At 40.2% G+C, this 23,833-nt stretch overlaps 1 protein-coding gene across 4 annotated transcripts in view; it reads left to right on the top strand.

Moving 5' to 3' along the window:
- The window catches only part of ST5 (suppression of tumorigenicity 5), a 175,955-nt gene that overhangs the window by 60,288 nt on the left and 91,834 nt on the right, over window positions 1-23,833 (top strand). For all 4 annotated transcript variants that reach the window (XM_027884562.1, XM_027884563.1, XM_027884564.1 and 1 more), the window contains one exon: window positions 11,658-11,762. In XM_027884562.1, the coding sequence (XP_027740363.1) occupies window positions 11,683-11,762 (80 nt within the window). In that variant the 5' untranslated portion in view covers window positions 11,658-11,682. The remainder of the gene's footprint in view (window positions 1-11,657; window positions 11,763-23,833) is intronic.

The following is a 23,833-nucleotide window of genomic DNA, read 5'->3' on the forward strand; positions in this document are numbered from 1 at the left end:
GTTGATGGCTGGACAGAAATGTAACTTGATCTTCTGTCTCCAGTGCTTGAATCAGGAACTGAAATAATTGTTCTAAGACCCTGGTCAAGTTGCCAGAAAATGGAGCGGTGCTTCTGCCAGATGGTCACCACAGAAGTGCCAGACATTCCTCCCCTCTTTGAGGCTGCAATTGTGTGTATTTGAGAAGGAAAATACACACAGGCAGTAGGGAACTGAAATGCTTTTCTTTCTGAGGTACTTGCTGAGTGTGCAGTGCCACGGGCAGCGTCTGTGGAGATACCATTGTGTGATGGCTGGCAGGGGATATGTGCACAAAGACTTGAGCACAGGAGTTTTCTGTGCTCAGCAGTGACATTAGTCTCTCTCTCACAGGGCTTGACAGAGAATATGAGGTAAAATGGGACTGAAGGACACGTCACACAGCAAGAGAAGCTAGTTCAGTCCCTGAGGAAATTGTGGGTCACTGGAAGAGATGATGCTGCCTGCCAACTACTAAGTCCAGCTGTACTGGTTAATGATTGGTGCCTTTAATTGAAACCATTGTGCACTACCACAGCTCTGCCTTGTTGGAGCTGCTGGTGCAATAAATCTTGATTTTTCCATATTAGAAAGCTATGTTCTTAGGGGATTTAAAGAAGTTTCAGTCTTTTTTGCTCCCTGCCCCTCATTCTGTTACTATAGCTACTATAATTTTTGTTAACAAATGGAATAAGAAGTAGTTTGCTGTGCTTAGTTTGTTATTGTCATTCTGGTATAGCTGCAAGCATTCTCTCAGTCCTTTCTCCACTCCTCTCTTCACCACCCTCCATTCTCCTACCCCAAACCAATTCTGTAAAGAAACTGCAGGGGTCTGGAAACTGCTTGTCTCCTGCAGTCACTGCAGGGCTGTGTGTGCATGGGGAATGAGGCTTCTCCCCATCTAAATTCCAAAACTTAATTTGGGCTTGTGTATCAGATGAGCAACTACACAGATTTTGGACAGTCCTGGCTCTTGTGGACTTGCATCTGCTTTGCAGGACTGCAGGAATTTCTGTCTCTTTTGGTGAAGTCTCATGTCAGGTTCCCACAGTATTGCAGATCCTTTTTTCTTCAAGTATCTTTGGGAAAATTTAAAGCAAGATTTTGGCCATGGAATGAAAGCATCCCTGAGCATGATGAAAGATGGACTGCTTTCTCTGGGGGACACAGAGTGTATTCCTAGCATGGAGGGGAAGAAAGGGAGTATATTTTTCTTCCCACCTGTGGTTTCTTATTGCCTTTTTGTCTTTCTAAAAATTCTCTTCACTGTCTAGTCTACCACCTGTGTTTTTCTCATATTATGTTAGCTATCCTTCATCTCACCTTTGTTCTACCAGTCCTCAACTCGCCTAATATTTATCTGGACCTCACCCTTCCTTTCTGTTCTTCTTAAGCATGCACCCTCTCTTTCAGTGGCACAGTTAGGAGGAAGCTTGGGGTTCACTCATTTGCTGGATCCACACTTCTCACCCATAGCTGTGTTCAGTTGTCTGAGGTGGGAGGTGGAACTCAGGCAAGCAAGGCATGGACTGCACCCTCTCAGTCAGGCTGCTCACATTGTAATTTATCATCCAGAAAGCACAGGGGGCTTTGGTTTGTTTGTTTTGGCTTGGAACATGTAGAGTTTTAAGGAGAGGGAGGCAGTAGCCAAGATGTTCATAGACATGAGGGGAATCTGAATCAGGAAACCACTGTGCATGAGACAGGTGCTCATTGCCCCAGGAGAGACAGCCCATGGGAGGCAGAAGAGGGTGGTTTTGATGGCTGCAGGAGCTGGTGAGCAATGGCTTCTTGTCTCTGTTGCTGATGGGTTTACCATTGGTGAAAGCCCCATGTTGGGGATCTACCATGTTTGTGGAGAACTATGTTGGTAAACAGCAGCACCTCACTGTGTGTGAGCTAAGTCATAAAGTTACTCCTGGTACATACCACTACCCTGAGTAGAGCAGTGATATTTGGACATATCAAGCCATAGACTTCTGGAGTAGGAAAAATCGGAGCAGCTTTTGGAAAATGGGTCTTTCAACCAAATACTGGAATGTGGGTGATGTGCTTTACTCTCTGGTACTGAATCTGAGGATCTCACCTCTAATCAGGTTTCCTAAGACTGCTAAAGAAATCCATGTCAGAGCTCAAACACAGCTCAGAGTTCCTGCGTCCTGCAGATGTTGCTCTAAGTGCAAGAACATAATTTCTAAATGTAAACAGATACCTCTCCTGCAAGGCTCTTGCACAAATCCCTAATACAAACATGGAACTTAATTGCCATCCCATTTGTTGCTGTTGATGCCTGTGTCGAGGGTAATTTCTGGATGTACTTTGGATAGAGGGGAATAAAATCTTTTCTGTGCCTTTCCACAGATTCTCTGGGTAACTGCCAAGAGCTAAGGAGACCGACCCAAAGTTGTTCTCATATCTTGGTGCAAGCCAAGACAGCTTCGGCCAGTATTTTCTACTTACATCTGTGAGGCCTCCAGCCCATACCTCATCCTCCCAGGATGCTTTTATATCATCATATTGAGACAGTCCATGCAAATTACTAATTGCTTCACTAGAAGCCTTAGCACTGGCAGATTGGGTATTGTGAATGGGACCTGCTTTTGGGAGACACTGACTCAGAGCAGTAATACAATTACCAGGACATAGTGATCTAATTAGGAGATTCATTGTGCCACCACGCATCAGTTCTTGACCTTACTGGGCAGTGATATTCAAAGGTGATCTACTGCTGCTGTAGAATGTATTTTTCATACTGTCACAATTGCAGTTGCAAAACAAAAGGCTATTTTGAGAGTTTTCAAGCTCTATGGGTGTCAGCTTCACTGGTGTCACTTGGGGCATGGGAGAAGAAGCTCGAGGGTCTGTTTGTACAGGCAATGGGAAACCAAATTATTAATTTATAGCTCACTACCTGCTCTTAGATAATCCACTGACTATATTCTAACTTCTAAGCATGCCTTTATACAAGGCAAGTTCGCACCCTAAATGGACAGTGTAAAGAACATCTGTATGGAGATTTCATGTGGAGTATTTAAAATGTTGTCAGTTCTCCTCTGCATACAGACAAGCTCTGACATGTTTCTGCTTTATAGAGTACAAATCAGTGAATGAAAATGAAGGTCATTTGTCTACCCTGGAAAGTTAAATCATGTTTAAAGTGCAAGATAATAGAGATCTTGTTAAGGCACTCTCTGTATAGCAGAGTGTACTTTGTTTCTGGGTAGCACAGGTTGCTTCTAGAAAAGATGTCCGTACACAGTAGTAGTCAGGGAATAGCTCAACTGGCATAACTCAGTGACTCATAAGAAATGTATGGCAAAATGAAGTCTGAATCTCTCTCTCAAGTCTCTATGCAGCTGCATGAAGATTCCCCTTCCTCCCATCATGTCTTATTAAAACATTACACAAGACATATAACTGCTGATAGCTTTGCAGTTTGCACTTTAGCTGTGCTCTGAGTGGAGCCACGTGTGCCTGGCAGGCAGGAAGGGAGGTGTGCTCACAGCACTGGGCAGAGCTTCTTGCTCTGTATTATAGCTGTGACCTGTGTTTTTTGCTCCAACAAATCAAAATCTCCCGCAGCTGCAAAGTCAGGATGCTGCTCAGTTGTCCAGTAGGCTTTGTCAGTCAGCCTTGGGGTGAGGAAGATTCAGTCACCAAGTTCAGCTCAATAGGGAGGTTCCTTTTAAGACTTACTAAGACTTTCATCTTGATTTGTCCACCCAGTGTTTACCCCACAGTGTGTGCTCCCAGGCAGTGTGTCCCCTGAACTGTGCTTTGAATTGCATTGGAATATTTTTAGGGACTGGTGACACCCTATGGGAGATACCAAAAGACATTCTATTTTCTCATTTATCATGTACTCTGTGACGCAAAAAATATTAATGGAAAAGAATCTTTCTTCATAAACTGGAAGACAGATTAGTTTACTTAAAACCAACCTACTCTCTTCCTTAGCAAATTTATAATTTGGTTTTTGTGTCACAAGAAACAGTTCATGACTGTGCAAATGATGTTGGTGTTCCTACTAGAGGACTGTGACTTCAATGAGGAGTAAGCAAAAGGAGCAGGTGAGCTCCAGAGACTTGAATGGGTGATTTTATGCAAAAATCCTGAGGATGAAGGGAAGGAACAAAGGAGGAATAATAGCAAGGAATTTTGATATATGTTGAGCACAGTTTCAAAGTAGGCTGTTTTCATAGCGATATCTGGTCATTGTGGAAATGTTTATATTGCAAATGGAAAACCACAGAGGCCTCTGATTATTTTGTTCTAAGTCTGCATTGCAAAATGCCATTACTAAGGGCTTTCAACAAATCAGTTTACTATAGAGTTTGCTGAGAAGACTTAGCAGATTGTGACTGACACTAAAGGAGAAGGAAACCAGAAGACACCTTTTTGTAGTAAAGTGATCCAGATCTGAGGTGCACCATGTATTTTTTTTTGCTGAAGCCATGTGAGAGTAATGTAGATGCTTTGCATCTAAACCCAACTTCCGCTGTATGAAATCTAAGAGATTTTCTTGCATTAAATACGTGAGTTTCTGTTGCATTCATATCAGATAGAAGATGTCTTGATAAATGTTTTTATCCTTTTTTTCCTCTTTTTGCTCTCCAAAAATTAAAAGCAAAAGTGACTTGTGTGTTTGCAAGTCTAAAACAGTATTTTATACAATGTAGAAACATATAACACTTAAGAGTGCTGTCCACAATCAGAAAGATTTCTGCCTTAAAGGGAAAGCACACAAATTTAGTTTCAAGTAACATGTTTTGAAAGCATTTTTGAGGTGTGTTTTCCTGAAAGTCCAGAATAATCTAAATGAACGGCTGAAAATCAGCCTTAGGCAAAGGAAAAAGCTCAGATGGTTGGTTTTCAGATGAATGGGCTTCCTGAAAGAGGTAGCTGTGTAAGTCATGGGGTGAGAATGTGTGGTGTTATAAGCTCCTTCTACCCTGATGTCTCAAATCATGATAATTAAACTTCAAATAGTCAATTTCAAAATAAACTTCAATAGTCTTTAAAAACCATACCTTTTCTTCAACCTACACAGGGAAACAGTGACTTCTGATTCAATAACAGATGTGTGTTTTCTGTTAATGTCTCCTTCTCGCTTCCCTGGGGATCAGTCCCTTTTAAAGGAGCCTTCAGTTTAATCCGGTTTGATTTGTCGATGGATGTGTACTTGCTGTATTCAGTGAGAGTTCTTTAAGCACTCATTAGCACAAATGAGTTGGTAGAAGTCAGAATGAAGTTAGTTCCCTGCTGGTACAGCAATAGCTGTAATTTATCTTGATTGGGAGGAAGCCCTGTGTAGGTTACTACCCAGGTGAAAAGAGCTGGTGGTTGCTGTAGTAGATGTGGCACAAATCAATCTGTCTCTACTGTATGCAGAAAGGAAGAAGGATTCAGTCCAAAAGCTGGATTCTGTCCAGCTTCTTTCAGCTGAGATACAATTCCTGAGTAATGTAAGAGAGCAAAGCACAAACAAAACCTTATTGGTACTTTTTAATACTGCAGCAAGTAAGGTAAAGCAAACACCCCAAGTGCCAGAGAGTTCCTGTAATTACATTTAGAAGTTTTTCAAATGCAGTGACCTCCATAAGCTGAGAAGCATGGTCACACCCAGTATTTGTGAAAATCCCTTCATAAAAGATGAATGCAAATGCAGAGTAGCACTGGTCTCTTTGATTTTCATGTTGTTTCCCTTTCATTTGGAAGCTGTGATTACCCCAGCAGTGCTAAGGGTAACAGAGGAGCTTAGTGATGAATTTTTACCTTTGGACTGTGGTGTGTTTCAAGTGAGGTCTGTTCTTTCCACTGGATATTGTCCATTTTCAATTCAAGGGGAAAAAAAAACAAGCTCCATGGAAGATAAATGAAGTAATAGGATGGTAAAGAAGAGTGAGGGAGGCAAATGAGGAAGGCACAACACAGGCAAGTGCAAGAGTATCAGAAAAGGGAAAAGCATTTTAGGAGGCACAAAAACAGGAAAGGAAGGTTGAGGGGGAATAGAGAGCTGTCCCTGCTCTGGGCAATGTGCCTGTTTTTCACCTGCCTGGTTCTGCAGCCACCCAAGACTGCCAGCTTATGTTGAGGGGAGGTAACTTCTTTCCTCTCCAATAAGTGCCAAAACATCAGTTTCCTTGTGGTACCAGTTCAGTTCAGTGAGGACTGAACTGCTGAGAGGGTGGGTTGGCATTGCAAGGGTCAATGACAACCAAGTCCACCACTCCCTGTTGGTTATACTAGGAAGTTTGTGCTGTAAGTAAACTTGTCATCTGAGTGGGAAGACTTAGCAGAGAGACTGCCCATTGACTGGGTTGGAAACAAGCTCTTCCTTTGGTTCTATTATCCACAAACAGCATCATCACAGCTGGAAGAGACATTCAAGGTCATCTAGTCCAACTGTCAACCATAATCACCCCTAAACCATATCCCCAAGTGCCACATCCAGACACCTCTTGAACGCTTCCAGAGACAGTGACTCTACCACCTTCCTGGGCAACTTATTCCAATGCCTAACCACTCTTTCAGTGAAATATTTTTTTTTTAACACTTAATTTGGGTCATGGAAGGTTCCAATTAAGTCCATTTTCTCCTACCCTTTCACTTGAGTTGTGACAGAAGAGACCAATCCCCACCTTGCTATGCCCTTCTTTCAGATAGTTGTAGAAGGCAATGAGGTCCCCCTGATCTTCTCCAGACTCAGCACCCCCAGCTCCCTCAGCCACTGCTCATCAGACTTGTGCTCCAGATCCTTCCCCAGCTCCACTGCCCTTCTCTGGACACACTCCAGGACCTCAATGCCCTTTTTGAAGTGAGTGGCCCAGAACTGTACACAGTCTTGGTCACTTTTTCTTCGTCAGAGACTCGGGTATATGTAGCTGTGTGAATGGCTTGATCTTGTTTTCTCACTTACAGACTACCCTGCAGTGTAATGTGACTCAGGCAGGTATACACTGCTGATGGCACAAGGTCTGTTTTTCCAGCATTGAGGACTTACTCTGAAGTCAGTCAGTTCTCGTGTTTTAAGAAGTGTGTTGGTGTCATCATAGTCTGTGTGCTACGAAGACTAAACTTGGGATGAAATAGTTGAATTTATACTTTCTGAGAATCTCCACTCCAAGTCATTGCTGAGCAGATCCTTTAGCTCTTTGTTTTGGTTTGGATGGTGTTGGGTGGCTAACCTTACAGTGGCACAACTTACAGAGCAGGTATGACTGATAAAGGCATGTAGTTCCTGTAACAGTGTTCTTTGGAGTCTCTACAGACGCCCTCTCAAGGCAGAAATCTTAAAAAATTTTATTGGACTTTCCAGTTCATCAGAACTGACATTGTTCTGGGAGGATATAATTATCTGTGTTACTGGAAGGGAGTAGGCAAATTGCCACAAAGCAAGCTGTGACTCCTAAACAAAAGCTTAGCTGTACAACACCTCTTGAAATGTGGTTTTCTGCCACCTAAAGCACTCAGAAAAGCATATTAACATGCTAAGCTGACTTCTCAGTGCCTAGAGATGTTCTGTTGCAGCTACTCTTAGGAGAAAAATTAGTAGACCAAATCAATTATTACTACTATATTTCTGACAGCTTGTATTTATTATAAAGTACTTTTTCAAAACATGAATTTGTTTTAAAAACCTGTAGTTCTTCCCTGTCATGCCTTCCTGTCTCCAGGACCCAGTGGATAGGAAGGGATGTTGAGCAAAGTACTAAAAATAAGAAAAAAAGACCCCAACAAACAAACAAAAACCATGCATGTCTGTTGAACTGAATAAATTGCAATTGAAAAGTCCCTTTCTGCTCCTGTTACATTAAGAGAATGGAAGATGTTGTGATTCAAATTATGGAAATGTTTTCTCTAAAACATATTGACCTGAGACACTTTGTATAGACACTGCTCGAGACATCTGAGCCCAGACGTGAATAACCAGGTTCAATGCTATTCAGCTTCCACAGAAGGAGAGGAGGGAATCAGTTCTTGGAAAGTGTTAACTAATGGGCAGAGGGTGTATTAGAAAGCAGAAGGTTTTTTTGAGACCTTAGGAGTGTATCAAGAGTGAATAAAGCACTCTTGGTTCCTTTGACTTTTCAGATGCTTGCTCCAAGCCTCACTCTCATTCACTTACTCTGTAGTAGAACTAAGAATGGGTGCTTCCAAAGTGCTGGGATGCTTTAGGAACATAAGAATAATTTTAAACTGCAATGGGGAGGAGCATAGGGTTTACCCCTTCCCTGCTAACATTTGTTAATGGAATTAGAGATTCAATGTTGCCTTAAGGTTCATTAGTCCAAAGTGTGACAGCTTTCAGTGCCTCATCTGTCTATAAAAGAGCTCCAGGCCACACTTCAATTTTAAAAATATAAGGATACTGTTAGGAGCAGGGCAGATTGTGCATAAAGATTACTCTGTCATTGGGCTTCCTGTAATGACAAAAATCTGTGAGGAAATATCTGCATTGCAGCAGCCATTTTCAGGCAGGATGCCCAACCCATTTTCAGTCAGGATGACTGGCACAAGCAGTAGGTCCCGTGTTGTCATCACACGTATTTTTGTGTTTGTCTGTCATCTTGACCTTTTGATCCTGATACATGGTTTGTGGAGGTTTTGGGCAAAATTGATGTAATAATGAAGAATGCCCAGATTTTACCATCTAGGCTCGTTAAATTGCCAGTTTGAGAGCTGTCCCAGTGAAATTAGAGAGACTGGAGTAAAGCCCAAACTATGGCTACACAAGGATGTCAGAGGAATTCTTTAAACTTTGTCTAAAAATGAAGAGTCCTGTTGTATTTGTAAATGTAGTTAGATGGTTTGTTAGATTTGTAAATGTAGTTAGATGGTTTACTATGTGACATGACTATTTTTGGATATGTTTTAACAGTATGTCACAATACTTGAGAGATTTTGGTTTCATTGCTCTGTGAAGAATAACTTGCAAACACTGTATTGAAGAATGCTCTCACCCAAGCTCAAGGGATGTGATTCTTACCATACAATGGTTCAACGATCTTGAAGGACTGTCACACTCATTTGAAGACTCTACAATAACTTGCTACATGACCATAAAATTTAATTTAGGTTTCTTTTCTTTGTCTCTGTTTGTTTTGTTGTTTCCTTTTTTTTTGGAGGGGGGTGGGGGGAGAGTATTGCGGTTTTTTCTGGGGGTGGTGGTGGTATAAACCCTTCCTTCCAGGCATCTCTGTAAATAGTTGATTAAATACTTTTCTGCCATGTCCAGGTTGTTTGCATTTTCCCTGCATATGCTGGGATGATACCAGCATCATCTGCAGTAAAATATTAATCCAAAATAAGCATTAAAGAAGAATTATATGCAAAAGTCATCTGGTATCACCATATATACTGGAGCCGCAACTGCATGGGAAGAAATATGCTTATCTCACTAAATTTGAAAAACCTTGTGAAGTTATCTTCTAGAACTCAGTTCCTCTTTTGCTGAAAACAAATCAGTTTGGCCTATTTGACACGTAAGGTAGCTTTGAAATGTGAGGTTTAAATAATCATTTCTTTTAAGTATTGACCACAATGATATTTATCAAACTTTGATGTACTTTTTTTTTTTTCCCATTGAATTTTGAGTATGGAAAAAGTGGACTCCTAGAACACAGCTACATAAAAGCACATTTTTTTCTTTTTTTATATGTTGGTCAGTATCCCATTTTTTGAGGGTTTCTTGAGCTCATTTTTGTTTTGCACAGAAAAGGAAATCTTGGAAATTTAATGTAAAACATACATACTAACAGTTATTATTTTCTTTATGCCACGTTAAGGTCCCAAATTTTTCTTGTATTATTTTTTAATATATGATTTAGACAGATTTAACGCTGTAAAAGTATTGAAGTGGAAAGCGAGTGGAAAACATTGAAAAACTGCCTGCTGCCTGTGGAATGTACAGTCCTAGAAAGCTTGGCTAGCATCAGCAGGCTTCCTTTCTTGTCCCAAGCAATCCCTTTTCCAGTCGGAACAGGCAGTTCTGTAACAGCCCTGTTATCTTGATAATGCAACACTAACAATAACAATGAGACGCTGGAGGAATTTGGGGAGCTTCAGTGTAGAAAAAAACTGTTACCAACTGGGGAAAAAAATCTCCAGTTAATCTGTGAAAATTGATACAAGACACTGGAGAAGGACAAGTAGACCTGGAGTCTGTGGTCAGCATGATTGACTCTGCCTCTGGAGCTGCAATCTGCAGGAGATTTTCTGACTGTATTTGTTCGGAATGAAGTGGTTTAGAGAATGTCCCTTCGCTGCGATGGCTTTGTTAGTACAGGGATTTTTGTGTGTTGTCAGTTCCCAGCTTGCTTTACAGCATCACATTACAGTGGCTTCTCAAGCAGTCTGGACTTACTGTGGGTTTCAGTAAACAAGAAGTTTCGTAACACTCCTTATTTTTGCATTAGCTATGCCATTAATGGTCGTAAAAAATGGTAGCTCTGGTCAGACCCTGGGTGGCAGTGCTGTAAACTATGGTAGATATTTTAGTTTATAAACTAAGCAGCATCTCAGAAACCACCCAGAGTGGTGCCAGCAGAGTTACAGACTCCTGTAGCATAAGATGGAATAAATACTGTTCTATTTCTTTCTCAGGGGACTCTGTCGGCATTTTAGAAATCTTATCATGACATGAAAATACCTTCCTCCCTCATTTTGTAGAATATTTCTCAAGAGATTACAGTGACAGAGGAAATGGCCACTAAGAGCTGTGCTCTGTGCCACAGAAACATGGGATATAGTCAACAGAGGAACACAATGTTGGGGAATATCACTTTTGCTTCCTTGGGATTACACCTTGTCCTATATCCATATCATCATATTCTCCTTTCAGTCACAGCATGACATTCCCATTCAAGATAATGGGATGAAAGCAAAATAAATCATGGTACTGGGCTGCTTCTTTGCCCAAGGGCAGCAATGTCAAGAAGTAAGACCCATCTTTTGGGCACTTAACTGAATATACAGGGCTGAAATTAAATTCACAACTTTTAGTATTACTGTATTACTAAAAAAATAGCTAGGTATTTTTAAAGTTTAATTATATTACCTGAGGTTTTAAAAGTGTCCTAATACAGTTTTACTTAAAGAATCTTGAGTCTAACAGAGAAAACCATTTGTGATACTTTCACACCATAAGCAGATTTGAAAATTATATTCAACAGATCCACTATTGAATAAATTTCACTATTAGAAAATATTTCCATAATAGAGCTGCATTTTAAAATTGAGAAAGCTTCCTTCATTCCTTGGAATAGCTTTTGTGTGGTCAAAACACCAGTCATTGTTGGGCTCTCCACACACACTGATGGATGGAAGGACTACACCAAACTTGTGATATTTTGTGAACTTGGTATCAAGCTCTGTTCATTAGACAGGTCAGAATCTGATGCACACACCTAATTCCCATAAGATATTTCCCTTTTTAGCACTGGGCTCTAATAAATTTAGGTGTGGATGTGAAAGAGCCACAGTAGAGAGGTAGGATTTAGTTTATCAGGATCATAACTAGACTGACTGCATTTTATAGAATGAAAAGCAAACTCGATTTCTGCCTTTATATAACATAGTAGTCCTAGCAGTTAATTGTGATTTGGGCTTGTTGAAGCTTAATTTTTTTCTTCTTACAGATATCCACATTTCTAGAAAGCAGAAATGACCATGACTGCCAACAAGAATGCCAGTGTCAACAGCAGAGCTGGAGGGAGTAAAGTGCCCCAGGACACTCTGGATAGGTAAGTGGTGAACTGGAAGATCTGTAGATTCTTAGAAAGGTTTGTCTGTGTTGGAAACAAAATCCCTGTTCCAAGGTAAGCCTCTATTCTGACACATCTCTTGGCTGGAAGAAGTTTTTTGTAGGGGCAGGAGGAACTGAGGTACACGTAAAAGTCTGCTGCTGGTGTATTTCTGTTGGGCTGTTGCTGCTCTCCGTCTGGTTATAAGGAAGGTGATTGCAAGGAAGGACCTGTGTGGAAGGTGCTGTGCAGGCTTCAGAAGATTTGGGCTAAATTTCTCAGCCATATGACCGCATGTCAACTTCCAGTTTGTTTTGTATTGGTTTCTGTCACATTTTCTCTGCTATATCTGCCGTCACAGACTGTGGTCAGACTGTCTCCTGTTGCAGATCAGGCAGTGAGTAGGAAAGGGCTGGATGTAAAGTACAGGGCACATCTCTGTTCCTTTGCTTATTTTTCCTTTCTGTAGCATTAAAGTAATTTCAAAAGTAGATCCACACCTGATAAGCTGGTTGTTCCTAGCTGACAGAAGTACAGTATGTGCACAGAAGGATTACACTGGGAGAACTTTACTGTTTCAAATACACTAGTAAACATTGGGATACAGGTGAGGAGATCACAGAATTAGTGTTCAGTTTTGTTCACTTGCAAATGAAATGTCAGAGGCAAAAAGTCCCCATATTGCAGCTGCCAAAATAGCTGGCATAGATGGAAAAGTTCAGACAGGGAAATTGAGGAGAGTTGGTTTTGATCCTAGAAGGGAGCTGCAAGTCGTCTCTAAAGCGATGTTGAATGATGGCTTGGTTTGTCATACCTGTCTTAGTATTCTGAACTTTTCCAAGCACAAACAACAGAAAAAAGAAAATATAAATTATATTCTGAGATTTTTCAGGATGGAAGTAATGAAAAATATATTTTTAGCAGTTTACTTCTTTTCTGTTTTTATTTAAAGGAAAACTTCTTTTTAATGACACATCTCTGTTTTTCATTTAGACACTCTGGGTTTTTTTTCTCAGTTTTAGTCCTTTCCATGGCTGCCTTTTTAGTCCTTTCCATGGCTGCCTCTGCATTGCCTTTTGTATCTAATAACTTATTATTCTCTTCCAGCTCTTTGCCACATCTTCTTCCCACTTATCTACATGTATAATTGAATCACAGTAATCCTAGACAATTTTCCTGAGTTGGATGAAATGTGTTCATCCTGATTACCAAGGGATAGGCAGGTCTCCAAAGTAGCAATGAGTTAGCAATCAAGAGCCTTAAGTTAGAACCCTGACCCTAATCCTGTCTGTGCAAGTGACCTCCTTCGTGGCATTGTCACATCCTTGCCATGTCTAAATCTGTCATTAGGTTGATCTGCCTTTCTTCTTGCTGGTGCTGTTCTCCTTTTCTTTTTTTAAAATGTACAGTCAAAGAAAGATAGAGATAACCAGCATCCATTCTAGTGGTTTTTATTAGGCAATATTATGCTGTGTTAAAACGCAACAGAGATGGACTCGATATCCTTGTACACATCACAGTTTGTGAGTTTGTGTGTTTGCCATCTCTTAGTACAAAACAGTAAAAACATAATATAAAGAGGGCCCAGAGCAGCTAGAGGAATTTCGAGAGAAATATTCATATGTAGATACTAAACCCAGATCTCTAATGGTATCTGGCATTCTCAAGCTGCTTATCATCCTTCCATCAGTGCATACAGATTGGTGCTGGCAACTTGGGTCTAGACTTCAGCAAAATTTTGGACCAAGTGTTTTGTTTTAAAATCTTTTGCATTCTGAATAGCTTAGAAAGTACTGTGGGATACTAAGTAACTGGATAGTAACTGTCAAATAAACTTGTCTTGTCTTTCCTTATCATCATCATCATCATCTGTTTTGATTAGAATTTGTCAGGAAAAGGTTTTTTAAGTACAAGTATGAGCCTGAAGCTAAGGAAAATCTTTGAGTTGCACTTGCACAAGTGGGGAGATGAATAGGTTGTCATGCACCATTTCTCCATCTGTTATTTTGCCTTATGTAATCTTCTTCACCTGTCTTTGAGAAACCCTGTAAGAGAATGTTATTTGAGTCAACCATGAGGATTCTTCATTTTAGTCAAACTGTAAATCAGTACTGGAATAAGTACTGGCATAATAAAAGTTCAAGGCTTGCAGGATTTATTGCAAACATTTTCAAAGATTCACTTGAACTGAACAGTCACTCTCTGCTTGGTATGGGATTTGGCTGGACATTTGGAAATCTGCAAATGTATTTTATTGTTTGAGGTAGAAGAGTTTCATTTAGTGCTGATATTGCTGCAACACAAGTGTATTAATTTCCTGGTGGCTAAGGCATATTTTTAGTGTTATTTTCTTGTCAGCCCCAGTTTTGGTGAGGTTTATTGTTTCAAGACTGTTCGCTTGGACTTGATCTCAAAGGTCTTTTCCAACCTTAATGATTCTAAGATTCCAAGACACAGAGGTGTGATTCAGTGATACAGTGTCACCAACTGGTTCAGCCTTTTGTAATTCTTTATGGGTCAGAAGCAAAGGTCGATAAAGTCTATATATAAGTCTTTTTAATTACTTTGGCTGTGAATCAGATCGCTGTGGATCACAGATTTAGATTTTAATAATAAAAGTCTTCAAAAAGAAGGTGCTTACAAGTAAAGATCAAGCATCAAGATTCTTGCAGTAACTAAGATTCTCTTGTTCCTCACCAGGGTGTGGATTCACATGAGCCACCAGAGCCATTTTCCCCCCAGATTTGTGTGAATGGCAGTTTAGGAAATGAGGGAGAGACAGAGCAGAGGGAGGACATTATTTGGGAGAACAACTGTGACTCTTTCCTGAGAAACTGGCTGTGGGATTCATGGGTTTCTGCCATAAGCACAGGAGGGGAAAATCCTTGGATTTGAAGAAAGTGAAGTGATTTTAATAAATAAATCCACACTAATGCATTCTTTCTGAAGCTACTGGAGGCTCATTCACCACTTGTTACAAACAGATTTTTGCATGTTTTAGGTGAGACAAACTTGACTGTGTCCTGAATAGGAAAACTGTAGAACAATGACAAGGGTGTTGAAGGTATGGAACATTTTCACTAGAAGGCAAGAGTAGATTGATCATGACTCTTCATCCTAGAAAGGAAAGGATTGGAGGGGAAGAGGAGGTAACAAAAGTCTCTGAAATGATATATGGAACAGTGAGGATAAATAGGGAAAAAATTCTCTTTCTGTTTAAGAAGTGACACAAATCAAATAAAATCAGAAGACAACAGGTTGAAAATCAGTTGAAAAGAAGGCCCTTCTCTGCAACATGTTTTTAAACTATGAAACCTATTGCTGTGGGATGTTGCAATTGGACAAATTCATGGAAGAAAAATCTTCCAAAGGCTTTTAGTCACAGAAACAAAATCTGTGAGTCACCAGACTGTTAAGCTGGTTAAGTTGCACTGCATGCTTGTCTTGTTCTTGTTCTCCTCTCCAGGCACCTGCTAACCATCACGATCAGTGACTGAGCCGGGACCAGGGAATGCTTTTTGGGTCCAAGCCAGTGGGGACATTCTGATGGTTTTTGGAATAGTCAGTTACAGGAAGCAAATTGGAGAAATTGCAAAAGGATAGTTACTCTTACAAAATGAGACTCTCTGGCTTTCGGTGAACTTCAAAGGCACAACTTTAATCCTTCCTCTTGAGTCACTGATGTGAACGCCAAGGAACAGAAGGATAGGAAAGCACCTTATGTGTAGCTGAAAGAGACTTCTTAGCAGTTCTGGCAGCAAGCAGCTCTGTGAAAACTTCTTAACTCTTCAATGGGAGACAAAGGAGCCCAGAGCATGCTTGCAGCTAGTTCATGACCTTTTTGTATTACATGACTACTTGGTTTGATTGCACCATAGTTAAGAGGATCAGTGTACCTCTAAGGAAACACTAAGAGAACAGAAGTCAAAGAAAGGCATAGCAGTGGGTGTAGCTCTCTCTCCCTGCAATGTGGCTTGTTTTCCCTTTGCAAATGATTTAATATTTATCTGGGTTCTTTGCATTTTATGCAGAAACTTAATTTTAATTAATTAATTAATTCACAAGGTATTTGTCCTAATGTAACGTTTGCTCCAGTGTAAACTGTAGAAATGGCACTACTACCTCTGACTTGAAAATCACCTTTACACTATACTGTATTAAAACAGGCCTATGGTTATGTCTGTGAGGTCATGCTCTACTTGATAAAATACGAGTTTCAAACTTGTAGTCTGTAGAGTGTAACAGAGACAAGGAGAAAAAAAAATCCTAAGCAAAATAATTATATATTAATATCTCATTACACCTTAAGATTGCTACTTATTTTGAGATGAAAGATGCAATGAGGACCAGAGCTAAAAAATGTTTAGAGTAAGTGTGGCTACAGAACTTCTGTAAATCACTCCTAATGTCTTTACCTCTGGCTAATATGCCATCTCTTAACTCTGGATCTCAAGGCCTTTTATACACTTATTACCAGCTGCAGTATACTACTGGAGTACAGGAAGAGTTTGTTTTTAGAGGAACCCATTAATTTACAGTTTTTTGTCTGAGAGTGTTGAATGAGGCATAAATAATTTCAGATTTCTGGTTTCTCCCATTGTGTTTGTAAGTGACAAAACTTCTCTTTGCCTCTGATATATTCCATGGTTCAGGCTGTGCCTTGTGTATGAGTCCCACCTCGGAGAATAGGGGAGAGCTTTTGAAAGCTTAAACACGTTTGTATATCATTTACAGCGAACAAAAATTAGGTTCTCTGCAGCTAAGTGTTGTACTAGCATGGTGACTTCAGTAGTATGTATAGGGGGACTGCCATCGGGAGCTGGAACACCTTAGTAATTTAAAGTCTCTGGACTCGATTTGGGAAGATAGCCAAAGCAGAAACCGATCTTGATTCCAGCTGTGGAAAAGGATGATGTCTGAGCAAAACTAATCTCAGAGGCTGTGTGTCTGAGGAGAACTATGTCACCAGAATTATTTGAGTTTCAGTGCGGACTGGATTTTGTGATGTGGGCTGTTGTCTTTCCGCCCAATCTGCACAGGAAAGGTGGTGTCCCCACTGGAGGATGTTGGTGGAGGATGTTCTCCAGCTGAGCAGTCATGATTTAAATGGCACAATAAACTGAGGGTGCTGATGACAGCGGGTGGTATAGCAAGACACCAGAAATTTGTGCTAACTAAGGATTACATCTGCAAATTGCTGTGAGCATGAAGTTGTAGATTGTGAAGTGTCTATCCTAATAACTGTCATAAAACTTCTTTCCAAATACTTCTAGTTGAATCTTTGACCCAAAAATACTCTTACTTGGTTAAAACTGGAATCTGATATCATGTGTTGCATCTTTCTCCTTGCTTGGGAAGAAATGAGCTGGGCACCCACAAACCTCTAAATATGGGCTCTAGTTTTTATCTCCCAGCACTGTGTGAGGACATTCCTGCTGTCATCGACAATTTGTCAGCCTCATTAGCCTGACATGCGCTGAGATATGTTTGCACTGGCCTTGTGGCTCGGAACTTCTTCCTTCTTCAGAATTTAGGTTAACAGGACAGGATTTTAGTTGGCAGAGCTAGCTTGCCTCCAGTGAAGACAATAGAGATGTACCACATAAATCAGATCTGGATTAATATGACTCTAGAGATACCCTAGGAGGGTTTCAGATGAATTGTTTACAGTTCTTTATATATCAAATAAAGTGTTGTGTCCAGCTTTATTACAAAGGGGGGAAATTACTTGCTGTTGTTATTCAGAGATAAAATTAAAATTGAAAGTTAATAGGGAAGGCTCCTCAGGTTGATATATTCACTTGCTGCTAGGCAAACCAGAGGCTGGATCTGGATCTGCATCTGAAGGCAGAAACAATCTTAGAAAGCTCTTAAAAACTAGGAAAACTTTTAGAGAAATCTTAGTTAAAGGAAGGCTTTGTGATTGTGTTTCAGCCTTAAAACTCTGAGATGTGTGATCGCTTCCAAAATCAGTCCTAGTCAGGCCAAACTCATTCAGTTTTACAGCCTGTGTATTTATTTATTTATTTTAAGATGAAATTAATTCTTTGTTCACAGTAATAAATCCAACTGAAATACTTTGCTTCCTTTGGAAGAATTACGTGGTTGTGGCCTGGGCAGAGAACTAGAAATACTTTGCCTCAGGAATTGACACCTCCAGAATTCTTCAATAAAAGAATGTGCAGATGTGTCTGGTGTTGGGGTTAAGTGGTGCTCTGCTGTCAGTGCTGGAGCGTGGGTGGTAGTTGTTTGCTCTGCTGGCTTGTCCTGAGAGGGCTCTGCTCTCTTCCCTTTCCACAGTAAATTTTTCATTTCAAGGAGGATCTCATGTCTTGAGGAAAACCCATCTATATAGGAGAAATATTCACAGAGGCAATGCCTGTGCTGTACTTGTCTCTCATTTAGAGACATCCATTCATGTATGCAATGAGAGTCTCTTCTGCTTGTGTTACCAGATATGTAGCAATATGACTTTAATTTGTATAAACTCAACCCTTTGCTATTATAACTCCTAATACAGGAAAAAACCCAACTAAACCAGTGTTCCTCATCTCTGGGTTAAACTGTAGGCACTGTCCATATTTGTTGTCAGGTAGTTCATCCACATGTGGTGCAGTCTACCTGCACTGACAGTGAATTATCTTGTGACTCATGCAAAAGAGCTGTGTTCACATCCAGGGTGGATGACTCCAGGGGCAGATAAGGCAGACAGACTCTGAACAACTCCCTCCCCATTACTGTGACAGAGCGTGGGGAGGGAGATGACTCTGCGTACACCATGGTGGAGCCCTGACTCTGCTGTCAGAAAAATATTAATAGTAAGATAAACAAAACGTACTTAATTGTCTTTATGCATTTCATATCAATAGAAATTAAAAACCTATCAGATTCATTACTGACTCTGAGTTTTCTGAATGGAAAGCGTCATGAAGAATGCAATAACTTGGAAATCAAAGGATGCATCTTCAGCTCTCTCTGTTGCTCTAAAACAGTGGTGTTTTGATCTTATTTGAAACTCTAATGTGTACAGTTTTCCCACTAATTTTCTATGTGTGATTGCCATTGTCTTATAACAATTATGATAAATTATTCTCTCATCTCTTACTCTTTATTTGCTTAGTATGTGGACAGTATTGCTGTGATTGATAGACAAGTTGGTTCTTTCCCTTGTGGATGTCTGCATTTCAACCACAGGTGAAAGGCTGAGATTAATTAAAGGTGAAAGGTGCTCTTTGCCTCGGCTCTACAGTTTGTTGCATGGATTAAAGGAGTCTCCTTAAAACATTGGTAATAGATAGCTGTGGAGAGCTGTGCTATTCTTCACACTTGCATTACATTTTATTTGTGGGTGATGTTCCCAGCTGTACTTAACAGAAAGTTTAGTGGGTTGTTTGGATGCCAATTCAGTTTGTGTTATACTGATGTGCTATGGGAGGAAATATTGGTGTGTTTGCTGTTAGCTACACTAGAGTGATGTGTCCCAGTGACAATCTTTCTCTGGAGGAGACATGCAGGTATAGATGCAGAAAACAGGAACAGAAAACTGGTTGCTGGTTGTTTGCAACTTTTGGCAGATTTGTAGGGGGTTTGATAAGTTAGTGGTTGCTGTTTTGTGCATGTTTGGGTGTGCAAGTGTTTTTTTTTTTTCTTTTTTTTTCCCAATGGATTCTGACAACGGAGGAGTGGAGAGTGAGTTATGTATGCATAAAGCAGGAAGTCAAATCTTCATTTCACATATTTTAAAATAAAAGCTTCAACTGCCCCATCAGGTGGGCTAAAACATCTCCCAGTTTTCCCAGTCAGAGGAGCCCTGGGGGACTTTGTTAGAGTGCCAAGAGGCCAGTGGTGTGAATTCAGCTCATGTGCTCTTGGTATGTCCCATCCTCTCCATTCTGCCTGGGCTGGGATCTCTTGCCTCTGCTGCAGGAGAGCTCCTGGCAGCTGAGTGTGGCTCAAGGCAATGAGGCTCTCCACACTGAACTGCTGAGATGGACTTTTCTGCCAAAAGTGTTTGTCTACTGCTCAGAAATACTAGCAAGAACACTTCAAGCTCTTCATGAACTTGTGAAACAAAACCTGTAGAAAATGTTTGTTACCTTAGAAAAAGGTCAAGTTTTAATATCTTGACAGTGAGCTTGAGAATAGGAAGAATAGTGATTTAATAAAATTTTAAAACTAACAATATGATAAGTTATTGGAGCCATGATGATACAGCTTTTCTTGTTGTTGTTGAAGTCAATGAGGTTTAGAAAACAGTGCAAAGAAACCTCAGCCAAACAACTGTGAAAACTGAGTAACTGATGTGACATCTATTAACAAGTATTGTACTCCTTTACAAGCAGAAACAGCTTGAACCATGCAGCTGAAAAATTTTTGGCAGGTCAGTTCCCAGCAGTGCAAAGTTACATTTGGTTCAAGAACGAATGGGAGCTGTTATTTACCCTGTAAGGCTGGAGGTGCATTTGGGGCATGGAGCTCTGGCAGCTCAACTCTGAACTGGGCCAGGGGAGTTGGGAGGGCACCTACTGTCAACAGGAACAGAAACATCTGCAGTGGAAACAAATCAAAAGGCTGGTTCAAACAACCCTGAAACTGGGAAGAGTTTGAATATAGGCTTTGACTTTACTGCTGTCCTTTATCTTGTTGAGTGGCACCGGTGGTGTGTGCTGATTTCCGACGGTCTGAGGCAGAACGTTCCCTTCCCTCGCACTGCTCAGCAGCGACCTCGGGGTGGTGAATCAGAGGGCATGCTGAAATCCCTGGAAATCACTTAGGCAGGGTTGTAGAAATATTCTTGTAAGAGGAATAGTTTGTAAGGAGAGGTACTAGCTTCTAATTAGAATTAACTGAACAAATAGACTCACTTTTGGATACATCCTTTTGGTTTCCCCAAAGAGCTGGTGGAGAGGCAGGGAATTTTACTATTACATTTCTATTGCTGCTGGTTTGTTTCACTCCAATTTTAGAAGTCCACTCAGGAAGAATTATTACTTTATATGCACTTGTCAGTCAAAACAATAATTTTTTCTTAGAGGGAAGTTTATTAATATATCCCTCCCATTTGTACAGGTTTTTAAGAAAAAAAAAAAAAAACAAATCATTAAACCCTAAAATTTTGTTTGAATTTTGCTTCACACAGCTTCAGATCAAGTTGGATTTATTATTACTTGGAGTCTACAGGAATTTACTCTGATGAATTACTTCCCATTTGTATTATAATTCTCATGACACTTTGAATGCTTTATTCTTTCATATGCAGCAAATCATACCTTATCATTAAAATTACCTTTTCCCTTCTATTAAGGTTTATATTTGCCAAAACCACTGGAAACTGCGACTCTTACAGTACAAAGACTTCTTAGACTAACACTGTAATCTTTGTTTAATCACCATATTTACATTAGTGTACCCAGTGGTATTAATACCTAAACTAAACTTATATATTTTTGCAGAAAACAATTACAACAACATGGTTTTGGAAATATTTCTGATACCTTTTTAGTGCTTTTACTGCACTAAAATGTAGTGAATAAAAACAATGAGAAAGATAGATACATGATAAAACACTTAAAGGAGACTTCATAGTGCAGTCAGAGAATCAGAGATGAGTCTTGTGTGAATTTGTTTTTTGGGTGGTGATAAAATGTGAGACAGATGTCCTCAGGGAACATAGCACAGTAGTCCAGTGCATAACATTTTTACATTATAATGCCAATAGTTCATTTTTTCTGGAGGAAGTTGTTCTTTGTAATGAAACTCTGTTGCCTTCTGGACCAGGAAGAGACGCTGGCAGTCTCACTGAAAAGACCAACAAAGATGCAAGTCATGAGCACTGCTAATGATATTCCTTGTTCTGTGAATGTCTGTCCATTAAGGAGCTGTCTGGTACACTCATCTCTTTACACTTGAGCTGTTGAGAAGCCATCACTATGGGAGAACAATTTCCGTTCTGTGGCCTAATCAGTCCAGATTTGAATCAGTGGTTTGGAAATGAAAGAGTCTGTGTTGTCTTACCAGTTTGCTGCACAGTTATCCTAAAAAGATATTTTCCACTTGGGCAGAACAGAACATTAAAAGAAGAGATAGCAAAATTTGTAAGGAGTGAATTTGAAAGGAAGATCTGAACGTAATGAGACAGATATTGTATGTTTTCCCCCTAATTGGAAAAAAACCACATATGCTTGGAAAAGCAAAGCAAGAAGCGCATCAACATAGCATCCTCACAGACTTCATCCTTTAAACAATGTAATTGCTATTTACCAGGTGCTATTGCGTCTTGAAACTGGGAATTAGCTCAGTGCTTGATTCAGTCTCCACACTGAGTGTCATCCTTACATTTTCCCTTGAGGAACTAACATTAACAGCAAATGGCCTTTAAAAACAAAAGAAACTTGTAAGATTTTTTCTGTAAGCAGGAAAATAGGAGCTAATGGAAATACACAGATGCCATCCATATTATTAAAATATATACATGCAAAAATGCCGATAGTTCCTGGGAGACTTTTTCAAAACTTTTGTCACGATTCACATCATGCACTCCGAGGTTATTTCCATTTTGGCCAGCTCCTGCATATAGAACTGGCAGTGTGCCACAGGGGAATGTGGCTCCCTGGAGCTGTTGAACAGCAGGCAGCAGTGTGCAGGCATCTGGTAGGATAACTTCAGTGCTGAATGCACAGCTAAATATAACAATTGTAAAAGATATGATGTTCCTAACAGTCAAATAGCACTTAAATAAATATCAATTGATTTATTGAGTCAATCCATAAAATCCTATTGTAGTCAATGGGAATGTCAGTTCATGTAACTGCCGATTGTTTTTTTGGGAGCCTAAATATCTTGCAAGTTTCTCGTTATCCAGATATGGGAATTTTGTCCAGAGTGCCCACATGTTGCTCCTGAAGCTCTTTGTGAAAGCAATATTTTTATAAAGGAAATATTCAATGCTTATCATATTAATGATGAGGTTTAATGCAAATGTGTGTTAGTATTTTATTATGAGGGAGCTCTAGAAAAATGCTGGAGTAAATGACAAGTATTAATTTGTTTTCTTCTCTCCTTAGCTATAGAAAGAAAGTGATAGGTCTGCAAATCAAGGTGACTTCTTCAGCATAGGTCATCTACAATACTGTGACTGTACAGCAATTACACCTTTGTGATAAACACTTAACAGCAGCTAATCGATGGAAATGGTATTTTTCATTTTGAATTCATAGGATAAAGCTCACCTTGCATCACCATTTCTCAGATGTAAGCTTTTTCCAGGTAACAACAGAACTATTTGAACTATGAAAACACAATTCATTGAGGTGGCAGTAAGAGAGAAATGCTTTGTGCCCCAAATTCTGCCAGCAAAACCTCACAAGGTCTTTTTCCAGCTAATGCTGGCAGGCAGGTGCAGGGGACTCCCGTGGGCTGGGGCAGTGTTGGTGACAGTCAGGGAAGGGGAGTGTTGGTTAATCCTCCTGTTGTCACAGTGTAGGTATCTCCAGCTGACTCCTGTTTGCTCTGTGCAGCAGGACGGTGCAGGAGCTCACCCCGGCCAGCAGTGGGGCAGCTGAGGCCACAAGAGGACTTGTCAGTCCAGACAACTGAGCAAATGCCCAGTAAATCAGACTGCTCTCACATGAAACCTCTGCCCCCTTGATTTGCTGCTGATTTGGGAATTATGTCAACAAAGGCAAACAGGAGAGATGGCAGATAGCCTGTGTCCATTTGGAACTGTTGGCAGAGACCTGAAAGCATTTTAATGTGGATTTTTAACCTCTCCCTTTCCTGTCAAACAGTACTGTCACCCATGTGGATTTCAGGATGCATGCTGAGCCTGGTAGGCTTGTTCACTGTGTCTGTGTGCATCTGGTTTGGTACCTGATACAGCTTTTATGATTTCTTTAGCAACAGGCAGTTGTATCGCCTCTTTTTGGAGGTTCAGGAATTTATTGTAAACTTTTTCCCTGCAACTTTAAAACAAAAACCCAAGAAAAGCTATTTTTTCCCAAGCTGTGGGCTACCAGGAACAAACTTCTTGCCAGATTTCTCACGCACCGGTGCCTTCAAAGCCAGCATGTGAG

Source organism: Empidonax traillii, unplaced genomic scaffold (genome assembly GCF_003031625.1).
Source record: "Empidonax traillii isolate 1590-97213 ecotype Southwest subspecies unplaced genomic scaffold, ASM303162v1 scaffold148:size1803964, whole genome shotgun sequence".
In the NCBI taxonomy this organism is placed as follows: domain Eukaryota; kingdom Metazoa; phylum Chordata; class Aves; order Passeriformes; family Tyrannidae; genus Empidonax; species Empidonax traillii.